Source organism: Callithrix jacchus, chromosome 9 (assembly GCF_049354715.1).
Source record: "Callithrix jacchus isolate 240 chromosome 9, calJac240_pri, whole genome shotgun sequence".
NCBI classification, from domain to species: Eukaryota; Metazoa; Chordata; class Mammalia; order Primates; family Cebidae; genus Callithrix; species Callithrix jacchus.
Genome location: NC_133510.1, coordinates 116,838,673 through 116,863,908, shown reverse-complemented (window position 1 = coordinate 116,863,908; position 25,236 = coordinate 116,838,673). Strand labels below are relative to the sequence as shown.

Here is a 25,236-nt window from a genome sequence, read left to right as displayed (position 1 = left end):
CACAGACACGCGCGTACATGTATTGTGTCTGCCTTCAGGCCTGTGTGCAAACACGATTTACATCCCCTGACTTGTTTATGAGGGCTGGGCATAATTGGCTTGCCTCACGCAACACCTCGGGGCCCCATCCCACCTCCTCCCCCCACACCCCCACACACCTCTAAAGAAATTAGAAAAGTGACAACAAACTCCAGTTGAAAACCCACAAACCCACCACCAATCATGCTCCTGGCATAGCAGAGGGGGTGGGGCTGCAAGCTGGGGGAGTAATTGGTGAACCCAGGGTGAATGAAATAATTGCAAAAGTGAGGTGTGAGTTTGTTACCGAAGTGTGAGCGTGGTGGGGGAGGGGAGGAGGGCTGTGTTTAAAAGCCCGGTATGTCCTCTTTATTCACAGCTTCTGATACAGTAATTGCTACTTTGTGGTTTCTATTATCTGCACAGTGGGGAGCATGGTGTGCGTCTCCTTCCCCAGCGGCAGAGCTGGGTTCAGGGAGGAGTTCCTGGGTGCTGCATGTTCTTCTTCCTCCCTAGTCCCTGGTGGCCCTGCCCAGCTTCACCCCCACAGCGGCCTAAGCTCCCAGAAGACAAAGGTTCGCGCTCAACTTCCTTCAAAAGCTGCTCTTAGAAATGGCTCCGTAGACCCTGCTGTCAGATAAGAACCTTAATAATGGCTGGTATTTATATATCGCTTATCTCCAAGGAGCTAAAGGTACTTCATCGATTTCTTCTCCCCCAACCTTTTTTTTTCTTTTTAATTCTCTTTCGATAGCTCTCTGAAATCATTAGTATTGGCCTTATATGATCCCACACCATTATACAAGTGACCAAGCCACTCACTGTCCAGCTTTGTTCTTGGGCTGGGAGAAGCAGCCTGGGTGAGAAAGATCTCACCTGGATTTTGAGTTCTTGGGGCCGTGGGACATGGGCAAGTCACCTTCCTTCCCTGGCTCTTGGTTTTCCCATCAGTAAAACAGAGGCATGGAGATGTTGTATTTAAAATACTTCGCACATTCCAGGCACTCATTGGCAACAATGATGATGTCTTGATGCCTCAGCCGTGAATTTCAGGAAGTGTCCGCAGACCTCAGGAAGTTCCTTCTAAGATCTAACCCTACTAGTCTTCCAGTTTCTCTTTAAGCCCCAGTTCTCTCTGGTCCTGTTCTTAGAAGGAAGGAAGAAACCTGCTCACCATAGCCATTTCTCTGACTCTCTGAAGACCAGCAGATTTCTGAAGCTTCTAGAGTCTTCGTAGGCAGCATTTCATTTGTCTTGCTGATGTCTGCCTGGAGCTCCCGACCACAGTTGTGACCTCCCCAAGGCCCTTCAGCCACCTGGGATGGGATCCCCAGCTCCCTGATCCCTGGTAGATCCAGGGCACCCTTCTGTCCTGGCTTTCCCCACTGTGCTCTCAGATGCCACTTCTGCAGGCCACGAAAGCATGGCTCCTGCAGCCTCTCCTCAAAGGCGTTTTTCTCTACCTTTTAATTATTTTTCTCCCCTTTCTCCAGACCCTTAGCTGCTTACCATGCACCGAGCATCCACAGCTTGCGATGTGCTGCAGAGAGGGAGGAATTAACCTCAACAGTCTCTCTCCCTCTCTCTCCCCTACCCCTTCTCTCCTACACACACACACACACACACACACACACACACAGAGAGAGAGAGAGAGAGAGAGAGAGAGAGAGAGAAAGAGTCTGGCTTACCAGAAATTAGAGCTAAGAAATCTGGCCAGAGGTCCTTGAAGACCATCAAGGGATAGGAAATTGTAACCCTGGTGGGCAGAAGTAGAGTTCTTGCACACAGTGTGAGCAGACGGAACTGGGATTGTGTCTACCTCCCCTTGCCTGGTGATCTTAAAGAAGTCACCAGACTCCCCTGGAGTCTGCACAGGGCATTCCCAGCCACCCCACATGGGCCTTCCTGCTTTATCCCAGACCTGGCCAAGACTCGGGAAGAAAGAGGCCCCAGCTCTTGCCAGTGGCCAGTCCCTGTCCAGATGATGCAAGGAAGTTGAGTCATTATGCAGCAGAAAGAGAGCTCAGGGATAACAGCAGGCATGCCTGGATCTGCATTCTAACCCTGCTGCCTGTGAGCAAGGACCACTGGCTCCCAGAGCCTCAGTCTCTTCATCTGTAACATGGGGATGATGAGGCTAAGATGGTTCACATTTGTGCTGTGTATTTCATTTCACCCTCATCACCGCCCTCTGAGGGCAGGTGTAATTTACCCAAGGTAACATCTACCTTCCAGGGCTACCATTTGCTTCTTCATTCGTTCCAAAAACACCTTCAGGTTTCTACCCTGAGCCAGATGCTGGGCTCACTGCCACAGGTCCAGTGATGAGCAAGGTAGCTGGTGCCTGGACTCTTGCGGAGCGGAGCCCTAGCCCCCGGCTGTGGAAGGCAGAGAAGTAAACAGGCAGGTACCCCACACAGCCCTGGTTGGGGAGCATAGGGAGCAGTGACACTGTGGATGGAGGCAGTCACCCAGCCTTGTGGGGGTGGGAAAGACATCTCAGGACTAATACAGTTAGGGGAGGCCAGGGCAGGGACAGAGGGACCAGCACACCCAGTGGCTGGCTGTGCCCGTGTTGAGAAAGCACCCAGCCTGGTCCTCCCTGTGCCCATCAGTTGCCTCATACCAGCTCTGAATGCTCTCAGGCTCCAGCCCTATAGCTATCGGATGTGCCATCCCTGCGGTCTCGGTGGCCCTCTGAAGACTTGGACCTAAAGAAACATTCATCAGCAGGAGGTTACAAGAAAATTTGTCCGTGCCCTGCCCTCCCTGTTCAAAGCCAGCAGGGCATAAGGGCTTTGGTGGAGGGAAGAGCAGCAGTGTCTGTCATGGGATGCAGCCGCCTTTAGGTGGCAGAATGAAGCAGGGTTTGCGGGCTTGAGTCCTCTCAGCTTTCCAGCCTCACCTTGTCCCCACCTGCCCAGCCACTGGTCCCCAGCCCCGGCCCCCCTCCAGTAGGGAAGCCTGAGCAGGCTCCAATCCCCACGTTCCTGGCTCCTTCCCCTCCCTGGAAGGCTGGCCTTGTCACCAGTGCCTCTCTGCCGTTTCTGGTTGCCGGTGCAGAGGAGGCACCAGGAGGGGGGAGTAGAGCTGCTGGGGAGAGCTCCGAAGAGACGTGCAGATTCATTTTGAGGATTCATAATGCTGCATTTATACACCGTCCTGCCTTCAGAAATTGGGCTGGCAGATGCCTGGTCATGCTGGCAGGGCTGTGGGTTAACGCCTCGGATTTAGCTTATATCATTTCACGAGAGCTTACGGCCTTTACTGTGTTTTTTACCCAATCGGTCTTTGGCCCCGAAGCATCCTAGACCATCGTGCATGTGTGTGTGTGCCCAGCGGCCGCAAGTGTGTGTAGATTTTCAAATAAAATAATACCTCTCTTCAGATGCCGTGCACATTAAATATTTATCGGCAGCAATTTGTGCGTATATATTTGATAAATGGACATTAGGCGGGGATTGGGGGGTGGGAAGTGAGACAGGGAGGCAAGGGAGGCCTGGAGAAAGCCCTATCCCTTTGTCCTAGAATTTCTCAAAGGTTTACCGTGGAGGAGAGGAGAGGAGGGAGCCGGGGCGGGGGGCCGGAGGTGGGAGTGGTCCAAGGCCGTGGTTACCGGTTTGATCCCTGTCAGAGGAGCCAAGCCCTTTTCTTCTCCAGAGCTTTGCCTGACTTTGGCTTAGACCATGTCGGAATGAAAGCTCAGAGGGAGGGGAAGCAGGGTTTAGACAGAGTAGCTGCATGGCATTTGGGCACTGAAGAAACAAATGTCCCAGGTTCCAGGTTTGAGAGAAGGGCCCCATCCCATTCACTCGACCCAGGGTCACCGTGTGCTCAGCTCAGACGTAGAGGTGGTTTGGAAAGATCAGGAGACCCTGCTGATCCCGTGTCCAGAGCCCCAGCCCACACACGTGGGCAGGCCCGTTGCCCTGACCAGACCACCCCACCAGCCTGGCTGCTTGTGTATGAGTCAGGGTCCTCCCCAGTGCAAAGTTACCCCACAGGGAAGTGGGGCCTATCAGCGGGCAGAGTCTCTCTAGCTGTTGCACAGGAACTGAAAATTCTCCAATTGCATCTCCAGCCGGATTGTTCTCTCCCTGCCCTTCCTGATGGCCCAGGCCTGGGAGGAGAAGGCCACTCATGCCCCAGAGCTGACATGTGCGTGCCTCTGTGTATGCCTGCCAGCACTTGTCTTTTATAACTCAAAGGGATTCACGTGTGAGAATCAGTCCTGCCTCCCCCACCTCCCTTGCAGGCCTCTATTTTTAAACCCCCATGTCTTGCCTTTTGTTTCTAGCACCTTTGGGGAGTTGAAGACGGTCCGCCTGCCAAAGAAGATGACCGGGACAGGCACACACAGAGGCTTCGGCTTTGTGGACTTCCTCACCAAGCAGGATGCAAAGGTGAGACCGTGGCTCCCTTCCCCACCTGTCTGGGCCCCTTTGTAGGAGAGGCAGCCAGGCCTGTGACACACCCGGATTCCTCTCCCCATGCAAGGGTTCTATTTTTGCCTTTGATTTTGCTTCATGGGTACATCATCCTTGGAGAAGGTCCTAGGGGTCTTGTATCTGGAGGAAGGGGCAGTTTCTGTGTCCCCTTCCCTCTCCCCATTTCATATATGCAGGAACTGGGGATAGGAAGCAAATGAGTGTCCCAGGCTTCTCCAAGTCATCAAGAAAATTCCTCAGTTCAGGTGGCCCCGTGGGTAGGCAGTATGGGAAATACCACGCAGATCAGTGCAGAGAGGGCAGAGCGCTGGGAATGGAGAGCAAGAGGCACCTGAGAAGCAGCCTCAGAATGCATCTTTCCCTTCCTTTTTTCCGCTTGTGGCCAAGGGTTCTGTTTTTTACCAGTTATCTGTGTGGGCAGCCCAGGCAGGGGCAGCCGCGTGCAAGTACCAGGATCCCTCCAGGCTCCTAGAGAACCTTTTATTTTTGAAGTAAGACGACATCTCCACATTGGCTCAGTGCAGCACAGCCAGGCTTTGCTCCCGCAGTGGGTGCTATATCCAAAGCCACTGCCTTCAAAGCACCAAGCTCCAGGTCAGAATCCGGAAGGAAGGTGGCAGCAGAGCTATCACGGTGGGCTGCCCTCTGTGAGCTCTGCCCGCAGGTGGCCTGTCCCCTCTCTCAGCCTCACTGTTCCTCAAGGGTAAAATAAAGTGACAGGGAGGTCTCATTCTTGGCTGGGATCCCCCCTGCCTCTGATGAGCTCTTCCTTGGAAGAACAGTGAGCATTTCCTGGAGTCATAGCCATGGGCTTTAACAGGCTGGCATCACAAGAGGCCCAGGGGTGGGTCAGCTACAAAGAGCCAAAGGTGGCAGCTCTGGGACACAGCTGCAGCCTTTGTGGGTCCTGGGAACGTGCACAGGCAGAGAAGGTGCACAGGGACCCTTGGAGAGCCTCGCCAGCCACCTTTGTCTCCGAGTCTCGAGCTCAAGTGCCTGTTTTGTTGACACATGGCTGTGTTTGTCCGGACATCTGCTCCTCTCTCCTCCTGGCTGGCAGCCTTTCCCTTGCCTCTCGTCAGGGACAGCAGGGGACACACCTTGTGTGCAGCAGGTCACGGCTCTCACCCTCACAGCGGGGCAGGCACGTGGGGTCCTGTGTTGGCTCAGGGCCACACTAGAGGGCTGCCTTTCAGAGTACCACGCATGGCAGCTCACCCCCCACTGGCCTTCCCTGTGCCACAGATTTCTCATCTGCGAAACGGGAATGATGGCCATGCCCTGCCCCCCAGGGTTAGGGCAGGTGATGCATCGGAGACACTGACTGGGTTCTGGCATGTGGTGAGCACTCAATACCAGTACACTGTTTCCTTCTCGTTGCCACCAGCCCAGGTCCCTTCAGAGCCACCCTTGGTCCGTGGATTCATGCACACATTTGATGCTCTGTGGACAGAAGGGAGTGCAGGGCAGCCTCTTTTCTCCACTGCATTCCACTGAGCTCTGGGTGTCCAAGGGGACTGGGTGGTGACGGTGTAGACGTATTATCATCCGTCTTATAGCAAAGTTCTTATAAGAAGCTGTGCTTAGGGGAGAAATGAGGGATTCACTCCCTGCTCCTAAGAAATGTCTCTTACAAAGACCAGTGTGAGAGCTTGTCGTTAGAGCACAAACTTCAAACCCAAACAGCCTGAGTTTGAACCCCAGAGCTGCCTGAATCTCCCATGTGACCTCGGACAAGTTACATCCTTTCTGTGTGCCTCAGTGTCCCCCCTCGTAAAATAGTCATAGGACTTTTCATAGAGTCATTGTGAGGTTTGGATGGGGTGATAATCTTAGAACAGGGCCTGGCCCCTGCGTCCTGGCTGTTGGCTGTGATGAGGAGGCAGAAGGCATTGGTGGCGACGATCGCGATGATCTGAAATAAGGGGGTATTCCCCTTCTTAGTTGACCAGCCACCAGACCTCTTATCTGACCCACAACTGGGCCTCTTGTGATGTGAGCCCACTAAAGCCCAGTGGGTGTGACTCCAGGAAACGCTCGCTCCTGCTCAGGAATAGCTGTCAGAGGTAGAAGGGATTCTACCCATTCAACGAGAGCAGAGAGCAAAGTCGTTGGAGCCCCTACCCTGGAAGCCCCGCTTCCACACAGCAGCCTCCCTTCAGCACTGAGAGGTTGATGCTGAATTGACTCAGCCCTTGGGACATAGAGGGTCGGACCAGGGCTGGGCCCTGGCCGCAAGCCCTTTGACACTTCACTGTGGGCTCAGTTTTGCTCTTCAGCTTTATTAGGACAGAAGGCGGACTCCCAGGTAATCAGGGCAGTGCGCATCATTGAGAAAGTTCACCCAGTGCCCAGGTGGCCTGAGCTTGGCACCTCCAGGCCCAGCCACGGATGCTCATTCTGAAGCCCAGCATGGCCCTCTGTTGATTTATGGAGGTGGCAGCTCCTCCCCCTCCATCCCTTTCCTGCCTTCACTTCGGCTCTGGGAGGAGAAAGGGCAGCTGAGGACAGTACAGGCTTAAGTCACAGCCCCTCCAGGATTGGCCCTTCTCCCTGTCGGGAGGCTATTTCTAGTCCCACGTCCCTGCAGCGACTCTTTCCTCTCCCGCACTGGGACTCGTGCCCTCGGTGCCCGCCACAGGATGCGCTGGTCTTCCAGGAAGGAGGAGCCCACCACCAGCACCTCTCTCCTGTAAGGATCCCTTTGCTCTTTTTGCTTCTTGGGGAAACTGCCATTGCTCTCTCACTCCCCGGCTCCAGGTCTGTCTGGAGAACTTTATTATTTTCTGAGTGGAACATTTAGCACTCTCCACTGACCCGAAGAATCGTGCACACTGCATATTAGTGAACAGAATTCTGAATATTGTAAATATCTAGTTAGCTCGAGGGTAGGTGTGAGTTTGAAGAGAGAGAGCAATACTGCCAGAGACATGGAGTCAAAAGCCCTCTTTTTTTATCTCAGCAGAAGGAATTAGTGAGAACCCAGGGCTAGTAGAGGAGCCTCCGTGATCCCAGCCTCTCAGGGCCGGCTCCCGTGCATCCCCCGACCCCCCCGTGGAAGCTCTTAGGGAAGGAGACCTCCTTTAGAAACGCTTCCCGGGGCTCAGTTCAACCCTGACCCACTCAGATCCCCCGCCAAGGGCATTGATCCCATTTCCTGCCATGGCACCCTCAGTAAAGATAAATAGTCACCCCTGTGTTGGCATCGGCCACCTCTTGAGCCAGGAGGTCTGCCCCAAGCAGTCCTCAGATGGGAGGAAAGAAGGGAGGGATAGACTGAAAGGAGGGGGCAGCTGAGTTCATTGTAGAAGCTGAGACTAGAAAGGAATAGAGAAATGAATGGTTTCTGGGAGGCACCGGTGCTGCGGCTTGAACTGCGGTATCTTGACTCCGAGAACAGTGCTCTTTCCCCATCATCCACCAGCCCACTTGTCTGCTGGCAGAGCATAGAAGAGTTAAGACATCCCCAGGCCGGGCGCAGTGGCTCAAGCCTGTAATCCCAGCACTTTGGGAGGCCGAGGCGGGTGGATCATGAGGTCAACAGATCGAGACTATCCTGGTCAACATGGTGAAACCCCATCTCTACTAAAAATTACAAAAAATTAGCTGGGCACGGTGGCGCGTGCCTGTAATCCTAGCTGCTCAGGAGGCTGAGGCAGGAGAATTGCCTGAACCCAGGGGGCAGAGGTTGCGGTGAGCCAAGATTGCGCCATTGCACTCCAGCCTGGGTAACAAGAGCGAAACTCCGTCTCAAAAAAAAAAAAAAAAAGACATCCCCTCCATACCACAGTCTCTGCTGTGGCCCTGAGCACGTGCCATCTCCACCATCCCTGATCTGAGGGGTTCTAAGTTGTCTGACTTTTCTCCGTGAGACCCACGTCCATCTGTGCATATCCTCCAGGGCTCTGTTATATCCATCAGGCCCCTTCTGGATCAAGCACACACACCCCCAAACTGGAAAGAGAATCCTAGCAAGAGGTTCCTCAAAGGCTGTTGTGGCAGAGCTCAGAGTAACCAGGCAACTGACGATAATAGCAAGAGGCTCCCTCGAGTGCGCCGGCTTTGTATGTGACATTCGCCGCACTGGCACCGCCCCACCCCAACCTGCGGCAGCCCCAACATCGGGCGGGAGATTTGCATCCCGTCTCCCACCCCAGTCTCACCAAGCATTTGCTAAGCTCCAGCGCTGAAGGCACCGCGGAGCCCTGTGAATTGATAGGAAGCCCAGACCCCTGTTACTGAGCTGCTCGGGTGAACCGAGGGTGGGTCCTGACCATCTGCCCTTGTCACGGTTCTGGTGACCAGAGCCCTGCTCAGAGGAAGCAGGATCGATGAGCTGGCATATTCTCCCAACCTAGGACATTCTATCAGCCCCTGATGTCCCAGGCAGTAAATGTCAGTCCCTCCGAAAGTGCTGGTGTTATCTAAACCTCCAGGTGTGATGATCCGGCATTTCTCTAAGAGCCTTCCCCCACGTGTGGAGAGAAGCAGGGGACAGAGGTTGATGAGGGAAGGAGAATGGGGGCGGTGCAGGAAGTGAAGGACTGCATCCTGAATGCATTGGTCTCCTAGGTGACCAGGGTCTACACCATATACACGACTGTCTGTTGTGTCATCAGTGCCATGCGGCTGGGGGACCCCACAACCAGGATGTTTCTAAAAGGGCAATATCTTTGAGTTGGTAAAAACTATCAACTTCTAGAAGCCCATCTTTGGCAGGGGTGGTGTAGAACATTTGCATATATGAGTTTTAATCCTCATGGGACTCTAGGAGATAGGTGGTAGGAGGCCATTTGACAGCGAGGGAAACCAAGGCTCAAAGGGACAAAGTTGCTTGCTCAAGGTCATATAGTGGTACTTGGCAGAGCTGGGAAAAATCTGATTCCAAAGCTTGTATTCAGGGATTCCTCCTTCCTTCATTCACTGGTTCGCTTAAATTCCGTGTATCTCCACGCCAGGCTCTGGGTAGAGCCCCTTCTCCCTGTCATGCCCACCACCTCTCACCCAGCCCTGACACCTCACCAAGGAGAAGGACTCTCCATTCAGAGGGACACTTTGGAGAAAGGCCAGGAGGTTGTCCCTTAAAACGCCTCTTGGGGACAAGTCCAGGCTGAAGTCAACTCCCCCCAGCCCCCAGAGGAGGAGTGGGCATTCAGTGAGCTGCCCCCGCCAGCACACACTGCCGTGTTCCCTTCCAACCCTGCCAAGCCCGAGGCTTAGCCCCTCACCAAGGAGGCAGAAGCCTTCCACCTGGGCAGGTGTAGGGGGGCTCCCTACCAGATGCACTCGTCCCCATTGGCTGAGTGGCCACCAATAGCCACTGGGATTCCAGTTAGAAGTCTCCACCTCCTCTTTACCCAGGCCAGGCTGGTCCTGGAGGAAGAAAGGAAGGGCAACACGGAAGGGGAAGACCACAAAGAACAGACTTGCAGCCCAGAAGCCAGAATATTAATTTTTTCCCATGCAATGCGCCTTTAATTTTTCCCTTCCCTGGGCCCGCCGCGCCTTTGTACTTTTGCAGTTGCAGCTGTTTTTATTTGCTGCCACTGCTGTTGTTTTAAAAGGTCTATTTTCACATGGAATGTTATCCAATTAGCAGAGCAATGTGTTGGCTTAAATAAACACTTGGGGGGAGCCGGCAGTAGGGAGGCGCGATGGTGGTTGGCATTGGCAGGCAGGGCTGTTCTCACTGTGGTAAACAGCCACAGCTCTCCACGGAGGGTCGCACGAGTTAATATCTCCTTCCTCATCTCTCGCTTTTCCCTTTGCCAAGGTTGGGAGCAGATGAAGGGGTGTGGACATGTGGCCCAGGCCCTCCCCACCCCGGGGGATGCCACTGTTTGGGCAGGGGCTCGCGTTGGGCCTCTCAAGGAATGTTCTGTGAACCTGCTGTCTTCACCTTGCAGATCTCAGCAAAACCAGACCTATAGTGGGAGGGACCGATGGTGAGCAAGCCGGACAGAGCTCCTTAAGGCAGGGACAGCCTTCCTGTTCGCCGGGCGCCCAGCACCCAGCACAGTGCTGGGCTGTGTTGTGTGCGTAGATTGTCAGTGACGTGCGTTCAACACATGCTTGCTTACATTGAGTGCAGAGAAGGAGGAGCGTGCTGCACAGTGGTTAGGGTAGCTTGTGATATCAAGCAGCCTCTTTGCAGCTGTGCAGATGAGGACGAGGGACTTCTGATCCCTCTAGCCCAAGTGATTCGTCCCCACACAGGCAATAATAAGGCCGCCCTTGAGGCATTTGTGAAGACGAAGCGGAATGTTGCATGGAAAGCATTTGACACAGGCTGTGGCACATGACACCACAGAAGTGAGGGTGGCTGAGTGTGCCTCTGGGCCCCCGGGAATCAGAGGTGCTGCAGCCTGAAACCTAGGCATCCGTTGTCCTGTGTGTCCCAAAGTGTTAACTGGAAACAAATTCAGGAATCGGAGTTTTGTCCCCACTTTTCTGTTCAGTTGCGCATGGGATGTGTGTGCTCATGACTGTTGTAATTGTGGGCTTTTGCCAAGTTTCCTTCAGCAGAGCCCAGGAGGATTTGAAAATGTGTTTGACTCCCAAGCTTACATTTCAAGGCAGCCTTGGCCAGTGCACATATGTATGGGCTGAGTCCTGGGATCAGGATAGGCTGCCCTCCTCAGACTGGCAGGTGAGCAGCCCCTGTGGCCAAGACACAGCGCCAGGATGGCCCCCTCTGCTAATTGTATCCCTGGAGCCTCGGTGTGGAATGAGGCCTGCACAGTCCTACTGAGATCAGATTGAGAGGGACTCAGGTTCAGATGTCCTCCTTTTAGATTTATCAGGCAGGCAGGCAGTACTAATCATCAAGGAAAAGTAAAAATCCCAACTAAGTTGACAACCTTCCTCCTTTTAATAGCATTAGAATAAAATTTTTTTCAGACAGTCTCACTCTGTTGCCCAGGCTGGAGTGCAGTGGCATGATCTCCACTCATTGCAACCTCCACCTACCAGGTTCAAGCAATTCTCCTGCCTCAGCCTCCTTAGTAGCTAGGATCACAGGCACGCACCACCATGCCCAGCTAATTTTTGTATTTTTAGTAGAGACATGTTTTCTCCACGTTGGCCAGGCTGGTCTCGAACTCCTGGCCTCAAGTGATTCCCCCTGCCTCAGCTTCCCAAAGTGCCGGGATTACAGGCGTGACCCCCCACCACACCTGGCCTAAAATAATTTAAATTTAAAAAAAAAAAAGTTTATCAGCAATGGCACCAGCAACAGGTCCCAGATCAGGCCCTTCCCGTTATGCCAGGCATGGGCTAGAGGAAGAGATGCTGACTTGTTTGTGCTTTCCAGCAGCTCTGAGAGGCTGAAGCGCCATCGTTTTGCAGTTGAAAAACTGAAAACTCAGAGAAGTTTCTTAAAAGCAGCAGGGCCTGTGCCTGAGGGGAGCCCAGAGCCTCAGCAGTCCATGCTGCCTGTGGCCTTGTGGCTCGGTGCCGTTGGGCCCCTGGCATTGGCCCTCCTCTCTCTCCCTAGTGGCTCTTTCCTCTCCCAGGGGTACTGCAAACTTGCAGAGGTCAGAAGTATGTCCCACCTTTGTCTCCTCCTCGTGTTTGCCTCACCATCACTGCTCTGGTGACTGAGTGGAATCGCACTGAGCTGAGCAAGCGAGGAAATGAATGAATGAATGAATGAATGAATGAGAAGGAAGAGTGTCTCTATATCTGAAGAGTTCAGACAGCTCAATCTGGAAACAGGACTCTTGATGTCTCTCCTAGGAGCTCACCCTCAGCTCCACAGTGTCATTTCTGGGAAGGGACCGGGATAGGAGCACCCAGGATTGTGCAGAGAGCTTAACTTATTCTGGGCCAACTCCTGCCTAACAGGCAGCCACCCCTGTGAGGACAGAAGCAGCTGGTGAGGTTTGCTGAGAGCTTTCTCATAGGACAGTGGGAGCCTTGGGACTGGAGGAAAAGGATCCTCTCTCTCTCTCTCTCTCTCTCTCTCTCACTCTCTCGCTCTCTCGCTCTCTCTCAGGGTGATGGCGTTAAAACACCCCAGGGAGGCAGACCCTCCTCCCAGAAGTCCTTGGCCTCTATTTTTTGGCCAAGTCTGCAGAAGCCCCCAACACTGCCAGCCACTTATTCTAGGTGTTGGGGGCACAGCGGGTTTGGGAGGGGTTGGCATTGTCCCTGTTTGGACAGATTTAGTGTCTGCTGAGAGATACAGCCCTCTGGTTTTGCCAGAGACAGCTCCCTGGGGAGCAGAAGGAGCCAGGAGAATGCCTTGGACTTCTCAAGACAGAAATCCTGCCCTCAGCTCTGCGCAGAAGCCATGGCCCAGGGCAGTTCTTCGCAGCCCCTTGGGACAGGAGTCCTGCCAAGGGCGTGCACAGGCTTTTGTTGCCGTGAAAGGAGGTCTGTCTCCAGGGAAGCTGCAGAAAGGTCAGGCCCAGTGCCTCACTGGCAGCCTTCCAGTGCCTTCCCAGTTCTTGAAAAGAGGCCGCCAGGCCTAGCCGTAGTCTGGCCTGCGGCTGTCAGCCCCACAACACCTTAGCAGATTGCCTTCTAAGGGAATTCAGAAAAGGCAGCAGGAGGCCAGGCCTCTTGATACCTGGAGTCCATGGCTTGAGTCAGAGGAGCTCAAAGAGCTGTGATTTCAGGACAGCAGAGCCAGAGAACTGGATCATGAGGGCAGCCCTGGAGTCTGGCTCAACCTGCTCAGAGCTTTCCTGGGTGGGCCTTAAATTCTGAGTAGGGCCAAGGCATGCAAGACACACCATCTGAGGTAGGAAATTTACCTGTCTCCGGTCAAGGCAGAGGGACTCCAGGCAGCCATCTCGGTCTGGGTCAGGGATCTGGCAGGAAACAGGACCTATCCCCACCCCTAGGTGGGGTGAATGAGGTGATGTTTACGGAGGCTTGCTAGTGCTAAGGGCCTCACCAGGGATGGTGAAGTGACTGTCTCCTCCCTCTTCTCCTTTCCCTCCAGTCTCCCACAGTGCCACCCATTTGCTTCACCTCGGTGGAAACCAGAGGCTGACGGAGCCCTGGTCACACTGTACAGAGCTGGCTCCTAAAGCATAGCGGATCGGGGAGGGGGGACCAGGAATGACCAGCGCGGGCCATCTTTGATGGCAGGAAGTGCTCCCAAGGGTGGGAGTGGCTTCTGTTCTGTAGCATTCTTTTTGCTGGACCCCTGCATCCTCAGGGTTCTGTGCTATATCTTCAGGCCTCTCCAACAAGCCAGCTGGGGGTCTGACATGCAGTCTCTTGAGCCCTAGGGGTGCAGGTTACTGTTCCCATCTTGCAAGGTGCCAAGCCAGGCATGTTGGGAGCAAGCCAGAGCCAGGATTATTTGTGTATCATTTCAAAAGGCCAAACGTCCCACTCGTCTGGATGGTCAGGGACTGCCTGCTCTCTCAGAACAGGACATGCTCCTGTCCCTGCCATGTTTGTGGTCTATAAAGGGCAAGGGTTTGAAAGAAACTGTGGTAGGACATGTAAGCCATCCCTCTGTCCCCAGCTAGGACCAGCCTAACCATCTACCCCAGTCTGGAGACGTGTTCTCAAGACCCCTAGTGAAAGAGATGCCATACTGTGCTTTGTGAACATGGACTGAATGGGCTCTGCCCAGCACCAGGCTGAGGATCTTAAGCATGGAGCACCTTCCCTCCAGAGTTCAAGGTCGAGTCAGGGAGACTGGCACACAGAAGGCATTATGGGGCGGGAGCAGGTTCTGGAAGTGGAGGCGGGTGTTCCGGGCACAGGGAGGGTGCCTGGCTGTTGCCTGTACAGAAGAGGCAGAACCTTCCCTGGGCGGTCTATCCAAGGAGCCCAGAGACAGTGTGTAGAGGCCAAAAGGAAGAAGGAGAAGGAAGTTGACCTGCATACACACCTTGGCTGGTGCCTCAGTTTCCCATTCTTTGAAATGGGAGAATAATGTCTGTTCTCAGGAGTAGGCTGTGGTCATGTGCTTGGAGTTCCGTGGAGCTAGGAGATAGGATCATCCATGCTAAGAAGGCCTTTGATGCCACAAAAGGAAAATCACACAGCAGGAGCCAGACTTGGAGAGGAGCAGAGGTTCAGTAACTCCTCAGTCTCCTGAGACAGACAAGCCCGGGGGCTGTTTTGGCAGAGGAGCACATGCCTACAGCTGAGATTTAGAAACGCTTGGGGGAAGGTGGAGGTCAAGTTTCAGTGGGGTCAAGTGTAGGCAGAGACCAAGGAGGGAGCTGCTGGTGGACCTCTCTGGCTTGCACATTTCCCTCTGTGGTGCCTGGAACCTTCCAAGCTCCTCACAGTCTTTCCTGTGCCATGAAAGCCCCTTGAGGCCCGGACCTGCATCTTCCTCCTCCTCTCCCCACCCGCCTTGCCTCCTAGAATGTGTCAAATATAACAAGCTCTCCTTATGCTCTTTTAATGAAACACAATTACTCTGGATTATCCAAGGCCAATTTTAGCCTCAAATCACTGTCCTCACACCGCCTGCGACAGTTTGAGGCCACCACATTCCATCCACCCAGGCAGTGGGCACTCGGGAACACAACCTGATTTCATATTAACCTGCAGGGACTAGAACGCAACAGGGTAATTCTGCTCTTTTTGGAGAACCACGTATTGTGCTCTAACCTCAAATACAAAAGAGCTTTTGTGTCTTACCTTCCCTGTAATGAAAAATGGAGGCATACGTCATTATCATCACAGCCAATCTTAAGTGACTCTTGTTATGTGCCAGGCGGCATTCTAAGTGTCAGACTTCACAGTTCTCTGAATTCTCGCTGCTCTTTGCTGCTGCCCTTCTTTTACATATGAGGAAGCTTGGCCTCAGAGAGGTTCAGCAGCTTGCCCGAGATCACACAGTTCGTAAGCACTGGAGCAGGGATTTGAACCAAGGCAGGCCAGCAGCAGAGTCCACCCTCTAAACTGCCAGGCCACCAACCCTCTTAGAATGAAGAGCTTTTCCAGAGAGAAGCCAAGAACGTGTCAGAGGAGTGCAGAGGGAAGAGATGAACATTTGTGAGAGGTGATATCACAAAGAAGCCGGGAGAGGGCATTTTTAGTAACTCATGCAATGAATGGAGACCTCCCCGGGCTTTCTGTGGCACAGGAATGGAGAAGTGGTTTCCAAGGGAGAGAAAGAAACATGGAAATCTGACAGCAGGAATCAGAGAGACTGGGGTTGGAGCCTCTCACCCAGACCTACCTCCGGGAATCTTACTCCATTCTTCGGAGTTCCAGCCTAGCATTCACCAGATGCGTCCCCTTGGCCACCCCACCCCATCGTGTCCCCGGGATCACAATTCCTCAGGGACTCTGGCACGAGGATGGAACATCCGCCACCCCAGACTCCCCACCAGTTCCTCTCCCCAATCTTAAAACCCCAGCTCCCCCAGTCAAGCCGTTTCTCTGCCTCGCCAGCTGAGAACGCGTGTGTTTTAAAGCTCTGAATGGGCCATTTCGGCTCGGAGTCCAGATGCATTTTTATATCCACATGGAAAAAAATGCAGAGGCTCTGCTGGCAGTCAGAAAGAGTTTTTTAAATTAAAGTTAAAAAAAAAAGGAAAGAAAAAGTTTTCTGTACCTGGCCCTCCTCAGAACAGCATGGAGAACAAAGCATTTCTTTAATTTGGCCCCATGTCTAGTTTTAAAAAGATGCATGTTCTAGTCACCTCCCTCCCATCTTTTCAGACTCATTTGTTTATTGGCTGTATACTATGTGCTGCCCTCCATGCTTGTTGTGTGTATGGCCCACAGCCAGTCCCAACACCGATGGGGAAACTGAGGCTCAAGATGTGACAGTTGATTACCCAACTGCATCAGTTCCTTAGGGCAACTGTAACAAAATGCCACAGACTGATGGCTTCAAACCACAGAAATGGGCTGGGTGCAGTGGCTCAGGCCTGTAATCCCAGCACTTGGGAAGCTGAGGCGGGAGGAACACTAGCATTCAGGAGTTCAAGACCAGCCTGGGCAATGCAGGGAGACCCCATCCCTACAAAAATTAAAAACCTAGCAAAGCATGGTAGCATGTGCCTGTGGTCCCAGCTACTTGGTAGGCCAAGGTGGGAGGATCTCTCGATCCCAGAAGTCCGAGGATGAAGTGAGCCATGATCACACCACTGCACTCCAGCCTGAGTGACAGAGCAAGACCTTGCCTCAGAGAACATTTTAAGAATCTGGAAATGGATCTCATGGTTCTGGAGGCCAGAAGTCCAAAATCAAGGTGCTGGCCGGATTGGCTCCTTCTGAGGGGAACCTGCATGGTGCCCTCCCCCGGCTGCTAGGGATAGCTGGCATCCTTGGTTTGTAGACTCATCACCCAGTCTCTGCCTCCACCCTGCACCCCCCGCCCCTGGCATTCACCCTATGTCTCTATCTTCACATGGCCATCCAGTGACACCCGTCATTGTCTCAGGGCCAGCCATTTTCCCATGTGACCTCATCTTGACTCATTACCTCTGCCACTACCATTTCCACATAAGGTCACATTCTGAAGTTCAGGGGGTTAGGACTCAGCCTGTCTCCTCTTGTGGGACGTGGTCCAACCGTAAGAGCCACGTTGTAGATCGGGAGCACAGTTGAATGGGTTCCCATCCAGACGCTTCCGGGTTACATGATGCCTCACAGCATCAAAGAAACGAGCCGCAAGCCCCTCCTCCGCTTGCACCCACTGGTGCTCTCTGCAACCCACAGGCAGAGCAAAGCACCTCCTTAGCCACTGTTGCTCTCCACTGCCAGCGCTGGAGCACCTGGGGCCTAGTGCTCTTTAAACCATGCCTGCCCAAAGGCCCTCTGCAGAGATAAAGCAACTGCAAATGTCATGTCTACAGTAACAAAACAGCAGCAAGAAGCAACGTGTATTGAGCAATCACGGTGACCCCGCACTGTTCTAGACACTGTGTGAACTCGTTTTTGTCCCTGATACCCCTGAGATTGGCCTATGTGCACGTACCCGTTGTACAGATAAGGAAGCAGAGTCCAGGACAATTTCTTTAGCTTGCCCAAGATCTTCAAGCTAAGACCTGTGGGGTCTGCTCTTCCTGGGCAGGGTGACCTCAGACTCCAAGCTTTTGGCTACTAAGCTCACAGCCTCTCTGTGCCATGGGAGTGTTTTGGATGAGCCCATCAAGTCAGAGAGGGCGTCCCTGGGCAATGCCATTGAACTTGAGACCTAGCAGTGTTTAAGAGGGTACTGATCACTTCCGTATGATTCCGTTCATATGAAATGTCCAGAATAGGCAAATCCAGAGACAGAAAGCAGACAGGTAGTTGCCAGGGCTGGGGGACTGCTAGCTAAGGGGTGTGGGGTTTCCTTTGGGGCTGATGAAGACCTCGTAAAATTGATACGGTGACATTTTGCACAGCTCTGTGATAATACCGGAATCCATTGAATTGTCCTCTTCAGACAAGTGCTGTATGTAGTGTATGGATTCTATCTCAGAATAGCTGTTAAAAAGTAGAAAGAGGGAACCAGGCAGCATGCGGGGGTCGGGAACAGCAAAGAGTGAGCGGGAACAGCCTGCGCCAGGACCCAGGCTGCTGAGCCAATGGGGGAGCTGGGAGCACAGGGCCGGGGGGACCAGCGAGGAGGCAAAGTGCACTGGCAGCAGAGACAGAAGGTGCCCCTTCAAGAGCAGTGTGGGGGACAGAGTCACCAGGGCAGTGAGGGAGAGTGGCACCAAGTGACACCCAGGGGCCTGTACGCTTGTCATCGGCGGCTGGCCAGGGCATGGCTTTCTCAAGTGGCCGCCATACAGACAGCCAGGTGGGAGGTGAACCCACTAATGGGGTCGCCTTCCACAGATCGGATGACACGCTGCAAATAGACGACTTCCTCGGCCCAGGTGCCAATTACGGCCCAGACGGTGGATATATTGACTGCTCAGTCACTTGCAGCTTTCTCCCCGGGAACGAAACCCACTAATTAAATAGATGCACCCAACCACTCCCCAAACCCTCGCTGGAGATCAGATGTCACGGGGCCAGAACCTGGGCTTGGGCATCTGTGCGCGGGCAGGCAGCTGGAGGGCAGAGTGGAGTGTCTGCTGCTCTGATCCAGCTGATGTGCAGTTTTGTTTCCTGTTCCTCTGCAGAGAGCCTTCAATGCCCTGTGTCACAGCACCCACTTGTACGGCCGGAGACTGGTGCTGGAGTGGGCCGACTCTGAGGTGACCTTGCAGGCCCTGCGGCGGAAGACGGCTGCACACTTTCACGGTAGGAGCCGGAAGGTCTCATAGCTGATTCATGGGCCTGCCACAAGAATGGGGAACACAAGAGGTGGGTGGGGCTTCTGAGAGAACTGCTGTCCACCCAGCAGGCTGTGGCACAAGGGCTGCCAAGCACCTCCTGCTGGGCATCCCCCCTCAGCCTGGGGCAGTCCCTGCCGGGAGTCTGGTCTGTGGAAGCATCCAGATTCTTTGTACTCTCAGGGTGTAGTCGGGTTGGGTCACTGGGGGCCTTGGCAGCAAGAGACGAAGGTCAGAATGTTTATCCGCTCCCTGCCTGCCAGGTTGCCAGGCCACAGCTCATGGTTGCTGGCCCTGTCCTCACAGTGCTCTGTGTCCAGATTCCAGCGTCCAAAGGGCAGGGATGCTCATGGCCTTCCTGGGGGCCACACTCTTGCTGCTCACTTTCTTCGGTGACCGAGTTGGAGGGCCATCCACTTCCTGCCGGGTCCCTGATACCCGCAGGTCTCATCACCTCTTACCCAGCTTGGTGGCATCATGTGGCCTCAGTGACAGTTCAGGCGGTGGCCAGAAAATACTGAGTGCCCACTGTGCCCTCATATACCCTCGTGGCAGTGACCAAGCAGGGCCCTAGGCTCAGGTGGAAGAGGCTGGGACACATTCCTCCTCAGGTGGACTAGAGAGGCCTCGCTGCAGAGGTGACATCTGTACCCAAGAAAGGGCCGCGCAAGCAGGGGGCCAGGGGCAGGGGAGACCCCGAGGTTGGAGCAAGCTCAGTGTGTGTGAGAAACAGGGAGGCCGGCATGGCTGGAGCTAATGGGAGGAGAGCAGGAGCAGATGAGGTTGGCCCAGGAGGCTGTTGTGAGTCAGATAAGGAGGGGGTGAGAGAGCCCTGAGAATCGCTCCACCCTGGGTACATGGAAGGCATGGCAGGTGCCCCTTGCTGTCCGGTATGCTCCCCGAAAACTTTGGATATCAAGGGGTACTTGACTTTGAATCCCATCCCACCTCTCTGCCGCCCATAGCAGAAGTGCTTCCTCTATGGCCTGGGCCCGCTGCAAAAGGGCAGCTGCCGGCTTTCCACCTGCTTTGGATCCCATTTCTTTAGTGGTGCATCACCCAGCTAGGGAGCTTCTCTGCCTTTTGCATGCCCGGAAAAGCCAGGCTCCGTCATGGCGGACAGTCCTGTCTGTGGTGCCACCTGAGGTACTCTGAGGTCTTCCTGGCATGCCACTGCATTCCTCCCACCTCATTGTCACCTGGGTCTCAGGTGCTTTGCTGGATGGAGCCGCCATTGTGCCTTCATCCATCCCCTTCCCTGTGGGGCAGCTCAGGGCCAAGGGTGTCACCTGGGCACAAAAGGGGGGTGTTAGCAGCCAGCATCCCCCATCCCACTCCTCTGTGTAGACATAGAATCTGGAGCCAGGAGTGATTGTCCTCTATCCTGACCATACGGCTCTGTTGCTGAACCAGGCAGCACCTTGGGGACAGTTTCTCTTATGGAGATGGGAGTTTTCCAGTGGGACCGCCGGTCTTGCTTAGGGCGAAACGACTCTGCGAGCAGCATCTTAGCGATGCAGCAGGACTGCATCCCCCACAGTGGGATCTCCAAAGACAGCAGGGAAACCCCCTGACTCTAGCCCAGCCTGCCACACCCTTCAGAACACATCCTCCTGCCCACACCCATGGTCTTCCCAGACTCCTCCTCCCTCCCACCACACCTCCCGCAGAGTTCATTGTTCCACAAACTCCAGGCAGGACTCTATGCCTTTGCACATGCTGTTCCCTCTGCTTAGAATGCCTTGCCCTTCACTTTTTTTTTAAATCTGGCAAATGCCGTCAAAACCCAGACAGAATGACACCTCCTCCAGGAGGCCTTCCTGGTTCCCTCCCCCTCCACAGGTATCAGTTATTTCTCCATCCTCTACACTCCTCCTCTGTCCCTGTGCTTTCTTGTCCTGTTGTAATGTACTTCTTTGTGGTTTGTTATCCTCTCTGGACCCATGCCTCTCCCATGTGGGGGCTGTGTCATTCTCATCTCTGTTAGTGATCAGTTTTTCTTTGGGTCCCGTGCCCAGGACAGTATCTGGCACATGCCAGGTGCCCAGTCTCAGGGTCGGGAATATTTGAGCTGAGGCAAATGTGGAATCAGAGAAATGAAGGCTAAATACACAGTTGCAAGCTCACAACTCCTGATGTGAGCTCAATAAGGCCCCAAATCCTGATGTGCAGAAAGAGAGCCTGTCCTTATCGACAACCATTGATAGGCCCAAATGCGCCCGTAGGCAAATGTTTGTATAAGGAACTCTCCCCAGAGCTGAGCGGAGCGGAGCGGAGGCGGGTGACCATCTCCCTCGTCACCCCCATCCCCCACCCTGGGGCCAGCCGAGGAGTGCAGGCTCAGCTATTCTGCCCAACCTTAGAGAAAAGCCCCCTTCAATAAATTGAGTTCCAAAGACAGCACTATTGCCTCGCCACAGTGGATAGACTTGGCTGGCATCATTTCTGTGGGATTGGCCCTCTCCACAGCCACTTCCCAGCCAGGTCAAGCCCCAGACAGGGGCAAATAGAATGGTAACAGCAACAAAGACAGCTGTTCATTCGCCTGCATCTTCCCATTCACTCCCCAGCAGCCCTATGAGATGGGCATGATTAGCCCCATTTCACAGATGAGAGAACTGAGGCCCGCCAAGCACTGCAGTGATTTATGACTGTGTTTATTAAGCACTTACTGTGCACCAGGGGGCCATCCTCAGACGGGCATTGTCCGGTCTCCACAACAACTGTAGCCGCCGTATGCAGTGCTGTCTGTGCAGCGAGGAAGTGGCAGAGCTCAGATTTGAACTCCAGACCGGCTCCAGAGCCTCCCACCCCGGCTCCAGAGCCTCCCACCCCACCCACCTGTTCTAACCATGTTATACGTGCAAACGTCACTCAACAAAGAGTCCTAGCGGGGCATGATGGCTCAGGCCTGTAATCCCAGTACTTTGGGAGGCCAAGGTAGGTGGATCACTGAGGTCAGGAATTTGAGACCAGCCTGGCCAACATGGTGAAACCCCATCTCTACTAAAAATACAAAAAAAAAAGAAAAAACAGCTGAGCGTGGTGGCACATGTCTGTAGTCCCAGCTACTTGGGAGGCTAAGGCAGGAGAATCACTTGAACTTGGGAGACAGAGATTGCAGTGAACCAAGATCGCACCATTGCACTCCAGCCTGGTGACAGAGCGAGACTCCATCTCAAAAAAAAAAGAAAAAGAAAGTCCAGGCCTTTATTAAATCTGGGGTGTGTGTTTACTGACTCCATGCTTTGGCCCTTCTGACTCATCCAGACCATGAACCCAAGATCTGTGGGGTTCCTTCCAGAAATTGAGAGAATGAGTAACAAATCATAATGACAAACACTGCTGGCCCTTCAGAATGGCCCTCCCCTGGCAATGCGACACTGTGCTCATAAATGTGCATGTTTCATTGCCTACATAGTACAGATGTGGAAGCCCCTGAGGGCAGGCTTGAGTGTCAGAGCTAAGCCACGCATTTCCTCCCCTCTGAGTCCTTCTGAAAGAGCCCTGCCCTCCCACGTTCTAGATGGGGACATCAGCTCTGGGTTCCCCAGGTGTGCTGAAGATGAGAACTAAGGGACCCTTCCCCAGTGCCACAGGAGATGGGCCGAGGCCCCAGGAGGGAACAAAATTCACCTCATAGAAACAGCCTGTCATGCAGTGGCAGCTGACAGGGGTGTAGGAGGTACCAACGGAGCATGGGATGCTGGGGCGCCCAGAGGGGAACAGCGCCAGAGCTCTTTCCTCCCCAGGGGCTGAAAGGGCAGAGGGAGGACGTGATATCCCTGGGATCCAGTGAGGGCAGGAGCCTAGGAGCAGCTACCAGTGGGCACCGCAGCATGGAGGGACAGCCCCTGCAGAGGACAGCAGCACAACAGGAAGGGGCTGGGATCAGACAGGGGCAGCTCTCTCTCCCGCCCATCAGGCCATCCCACTTGTCAGCCACAGGCCCAGGTTGTCCCTGTGATGCATTCAATAGGGTTCAGCCTTCCCAGGACAGAGCAGGACCTCAGATGGATGTCAGGGCCGAGCACAGCGGAGTGTTAGATCTCCCTGCTGGCCTCACCTGTCTGGACCAGGAAGAGAAGGCAAGAAGGTGGCCTGCAAGTTTGGAGCCAAAGAGTCTGAATTACTCATTGCATTTTTCAGCACTGTTTTCCAAAGAACAAAAGAACACGCTCTGTAGAATATGGCAAGATGTAAGATGGGGATGGGTTTTTTTAGCTCAGAATCCGTAGAACTTTGTCTTCCTGTGTCCCAGTATGACTGGCCTCCAAGGGGCTGGAAGTGCCTGGAAATTGCATTATACAGTTAGTGTCTATGTGTGTGTCTGGCAAGAGGATCTTTTGTTTCCAACAGATTTTCTAGGAGGTTATGGGCCCCAAAAGGTTTAGGAAGCACCAGCTTAGGGAAAAGAGTGTCAGCAAGGGTTCTGCATCTGGCTGTGTGTCCCACGGTGAGCGGCTGTGCCCTGTGGGCTTCTGTTTTCTTATGTGAAAGATGCTGTTAATAAGGGTACCCGTTTCTGGAATTCATTTGACAGTGATCAGGAAAGTAGCAAAAGCTGTAGTAACAGCTTTCCTTACTGGGGACCAGGAACTCTTCTATATCCCTGCAATGCGGGGTCTCATGTCATTCACATACCGCCCCTGTGAGTGAGACGCCATTCATCGCCCCATTCTACAGATGAGGGAACTGAGGCATGCAGAGATGGCGCCCTTTGCCCAAGGTCACACAGGTAGTGAATGGTGAACTTGGACAGTACTCAGGTTGACCTCTCTATCTATCCGTCCTCCCCTGGCAGTGCGACACTGGCTTGGGGAAATGGGGTGATGCCTGGAGCGTGTCCAGCACAGAGCAGGCGTGCTGTAGCCCACCGAGACACCCATTTTCCAGTTGATGTCTCTGAGACACAGGGGGTGCCCGCAGCAGCCCCAAATGTTCAGAATAGGCCCGCTGGCCTCCTGCCCTCCTGGCCAGACCCTTCTCCCAACTCTGTGCCTTTTTCTCATGGAGAAAAATTACCAGCTCATTTGTGTCAAAATCCGCATTGTTCAGAGCTCCCAGGGCTCTGGCAGACCCCAAAGGTAAGTGGTGTCCATGCCCAGTTCCCTCTCCCAGCTCTGGCCTTGGCCCTGAACTCTGCCAGGAGGGCACTCAGATCTCAGGTGGAGGCTGCTGAGCTCTGAGGCTGCAACAAAGGCCCTGCAGAATGTGGGCCGATGAATGAAAGGCAGGCATCTTAACCCTTCCTCAGGGCCTGGCAGGAAGCATGCCGGTGACGCCGTGGCCTTTGAGCCACACTCAGGGACAGTGGGAGGTGGCCAGAGCAGATAGAGTGGAGCTTTGGCGCCAGGTGAAGCCCTTGATGTGGTCGGTGGCACCAGTGTGAATTATCCAGGAATGCTACTGCCCCTGTGCGCAGCTTCTTCCCAGCTCCCAGGACTGACCTCTTCACCCCTGGGTCCCTGAGGCACCTAGGTCAAAGCAGAATGTTCAGTTTGCAGTTCAAGCTAAATAATAGCAATTATTATTACTGTAACTAGCAATCTTCATGTGTCAAACCTTACTCGGGGCAGGTGCCCCCTTTCATGGGTATGAATCCTGCAAAATCCTGGGAGATAAATACAGGTCCTTAGATAACGTCGATTTGTCATAATTGATAAGAAAAAAAAAAAAACGCCTTCCCATCCAGGGCCACTGTCTGTGTGCAGTTTGCGTGTTCTCCCCGTGGGGTTTGAGTGCTCTCCCCGTGGAGTTTGCGTGCCCTCCCCGTGGGGTTTGCGTGCCCTCCCCATGGAGTTTGTGTGCCCTCCCCGTGGAGTTTGCATGTCCTCCCCATGTAGGTTTTCTCCAGGTCTTCTGGTTTCCTCCCACATCCCAAAGCCATGCACACTAGGTGAACTGGCATGTCTCAGTGGCCCCAGAGTGGGGGAGTGCAGTTGTGTGTGTGATGGGTGCCCTGCCCAGGGCAGGTTCCTTCCCAGTCCTGAGCTGCCAGGAGAGGCTCTGGCCACCTGCAGCCCAGAACTGGAATGGTTGGGTAAATCATCATCTTCCTTATTTTTACGAATCTGTCTTAAATGTCTGCTTAGCTCCCATTTATTTCAGTGTTTAATATTTAGAGGTTTTGGTGTCTTTATTCAGAAGTTTGGGGATGTTTTTATTGCCGGAAATACACCTAGGAGTGTAGCTCTTATTTACATCCGTTAGCCTATGGTAACACTGATTTAGCTATACATCTTTTCACTTGAGTTGCGATTTCCAAGAACCTGTGAACCTGTCGATTTACTGTCCTGTCGCAGTCCTGTTTTAGAGATGCGAAAACAGGCACAGAGAGGGCAAGTAAGGGCACCCAGCTGTTGACCACAGAGTCAGGTTTCAAACCTGTTTTCCACCATTCACCTGATCTGAGTGGCTGCCCCTTGCGTGTTACCCAAGTGCATCCTCATACCCATTCTGTGACCTCAGGCAAGTCGCTCTGCCTCAGCTCTGTCATTGGTACGATAGAGTCATGGTGCCCACCTCATTAGGGAAATTGTGGGGCTCAGAAGGGGGGATGC

At 53.7% G+C, this 25,236-nt stretch overlaps 1 protein-coding gene across 8 annotated transcripts in view; it reads left to right on the top strand.

Moving 5' to 3' along the window:
- RBM19 (RNA binding motif protein 19) overlaps window positions 1-25,236 on the top strand; it is a 142,811-nt gene that overhangs the window by 99,981 nt on the left and 17,594 nt on the right. For all 8 annotated transcript variants that reach the window (XR_013522404.1, XR_013522403.1, XR_013522402.1 and 5 more), the window contains 2 exons: window positions 4,316-4,421; window positions 18,521-18,641. Coding sequence is in view for 4 of the 8 variants with exons in the window: in XM_078338132.1 (XP_078194258.1) it covers window positions 4,316-4,421; window positions 18,521-18,641 (227 nt within the window). In the remaining 4 variants the exon portion in view is untranslated. The remainder of the gene's footprint in view (window positions 1-4,315; window positions 4,422-18,520; window positions 18,642-25,236) is intronic.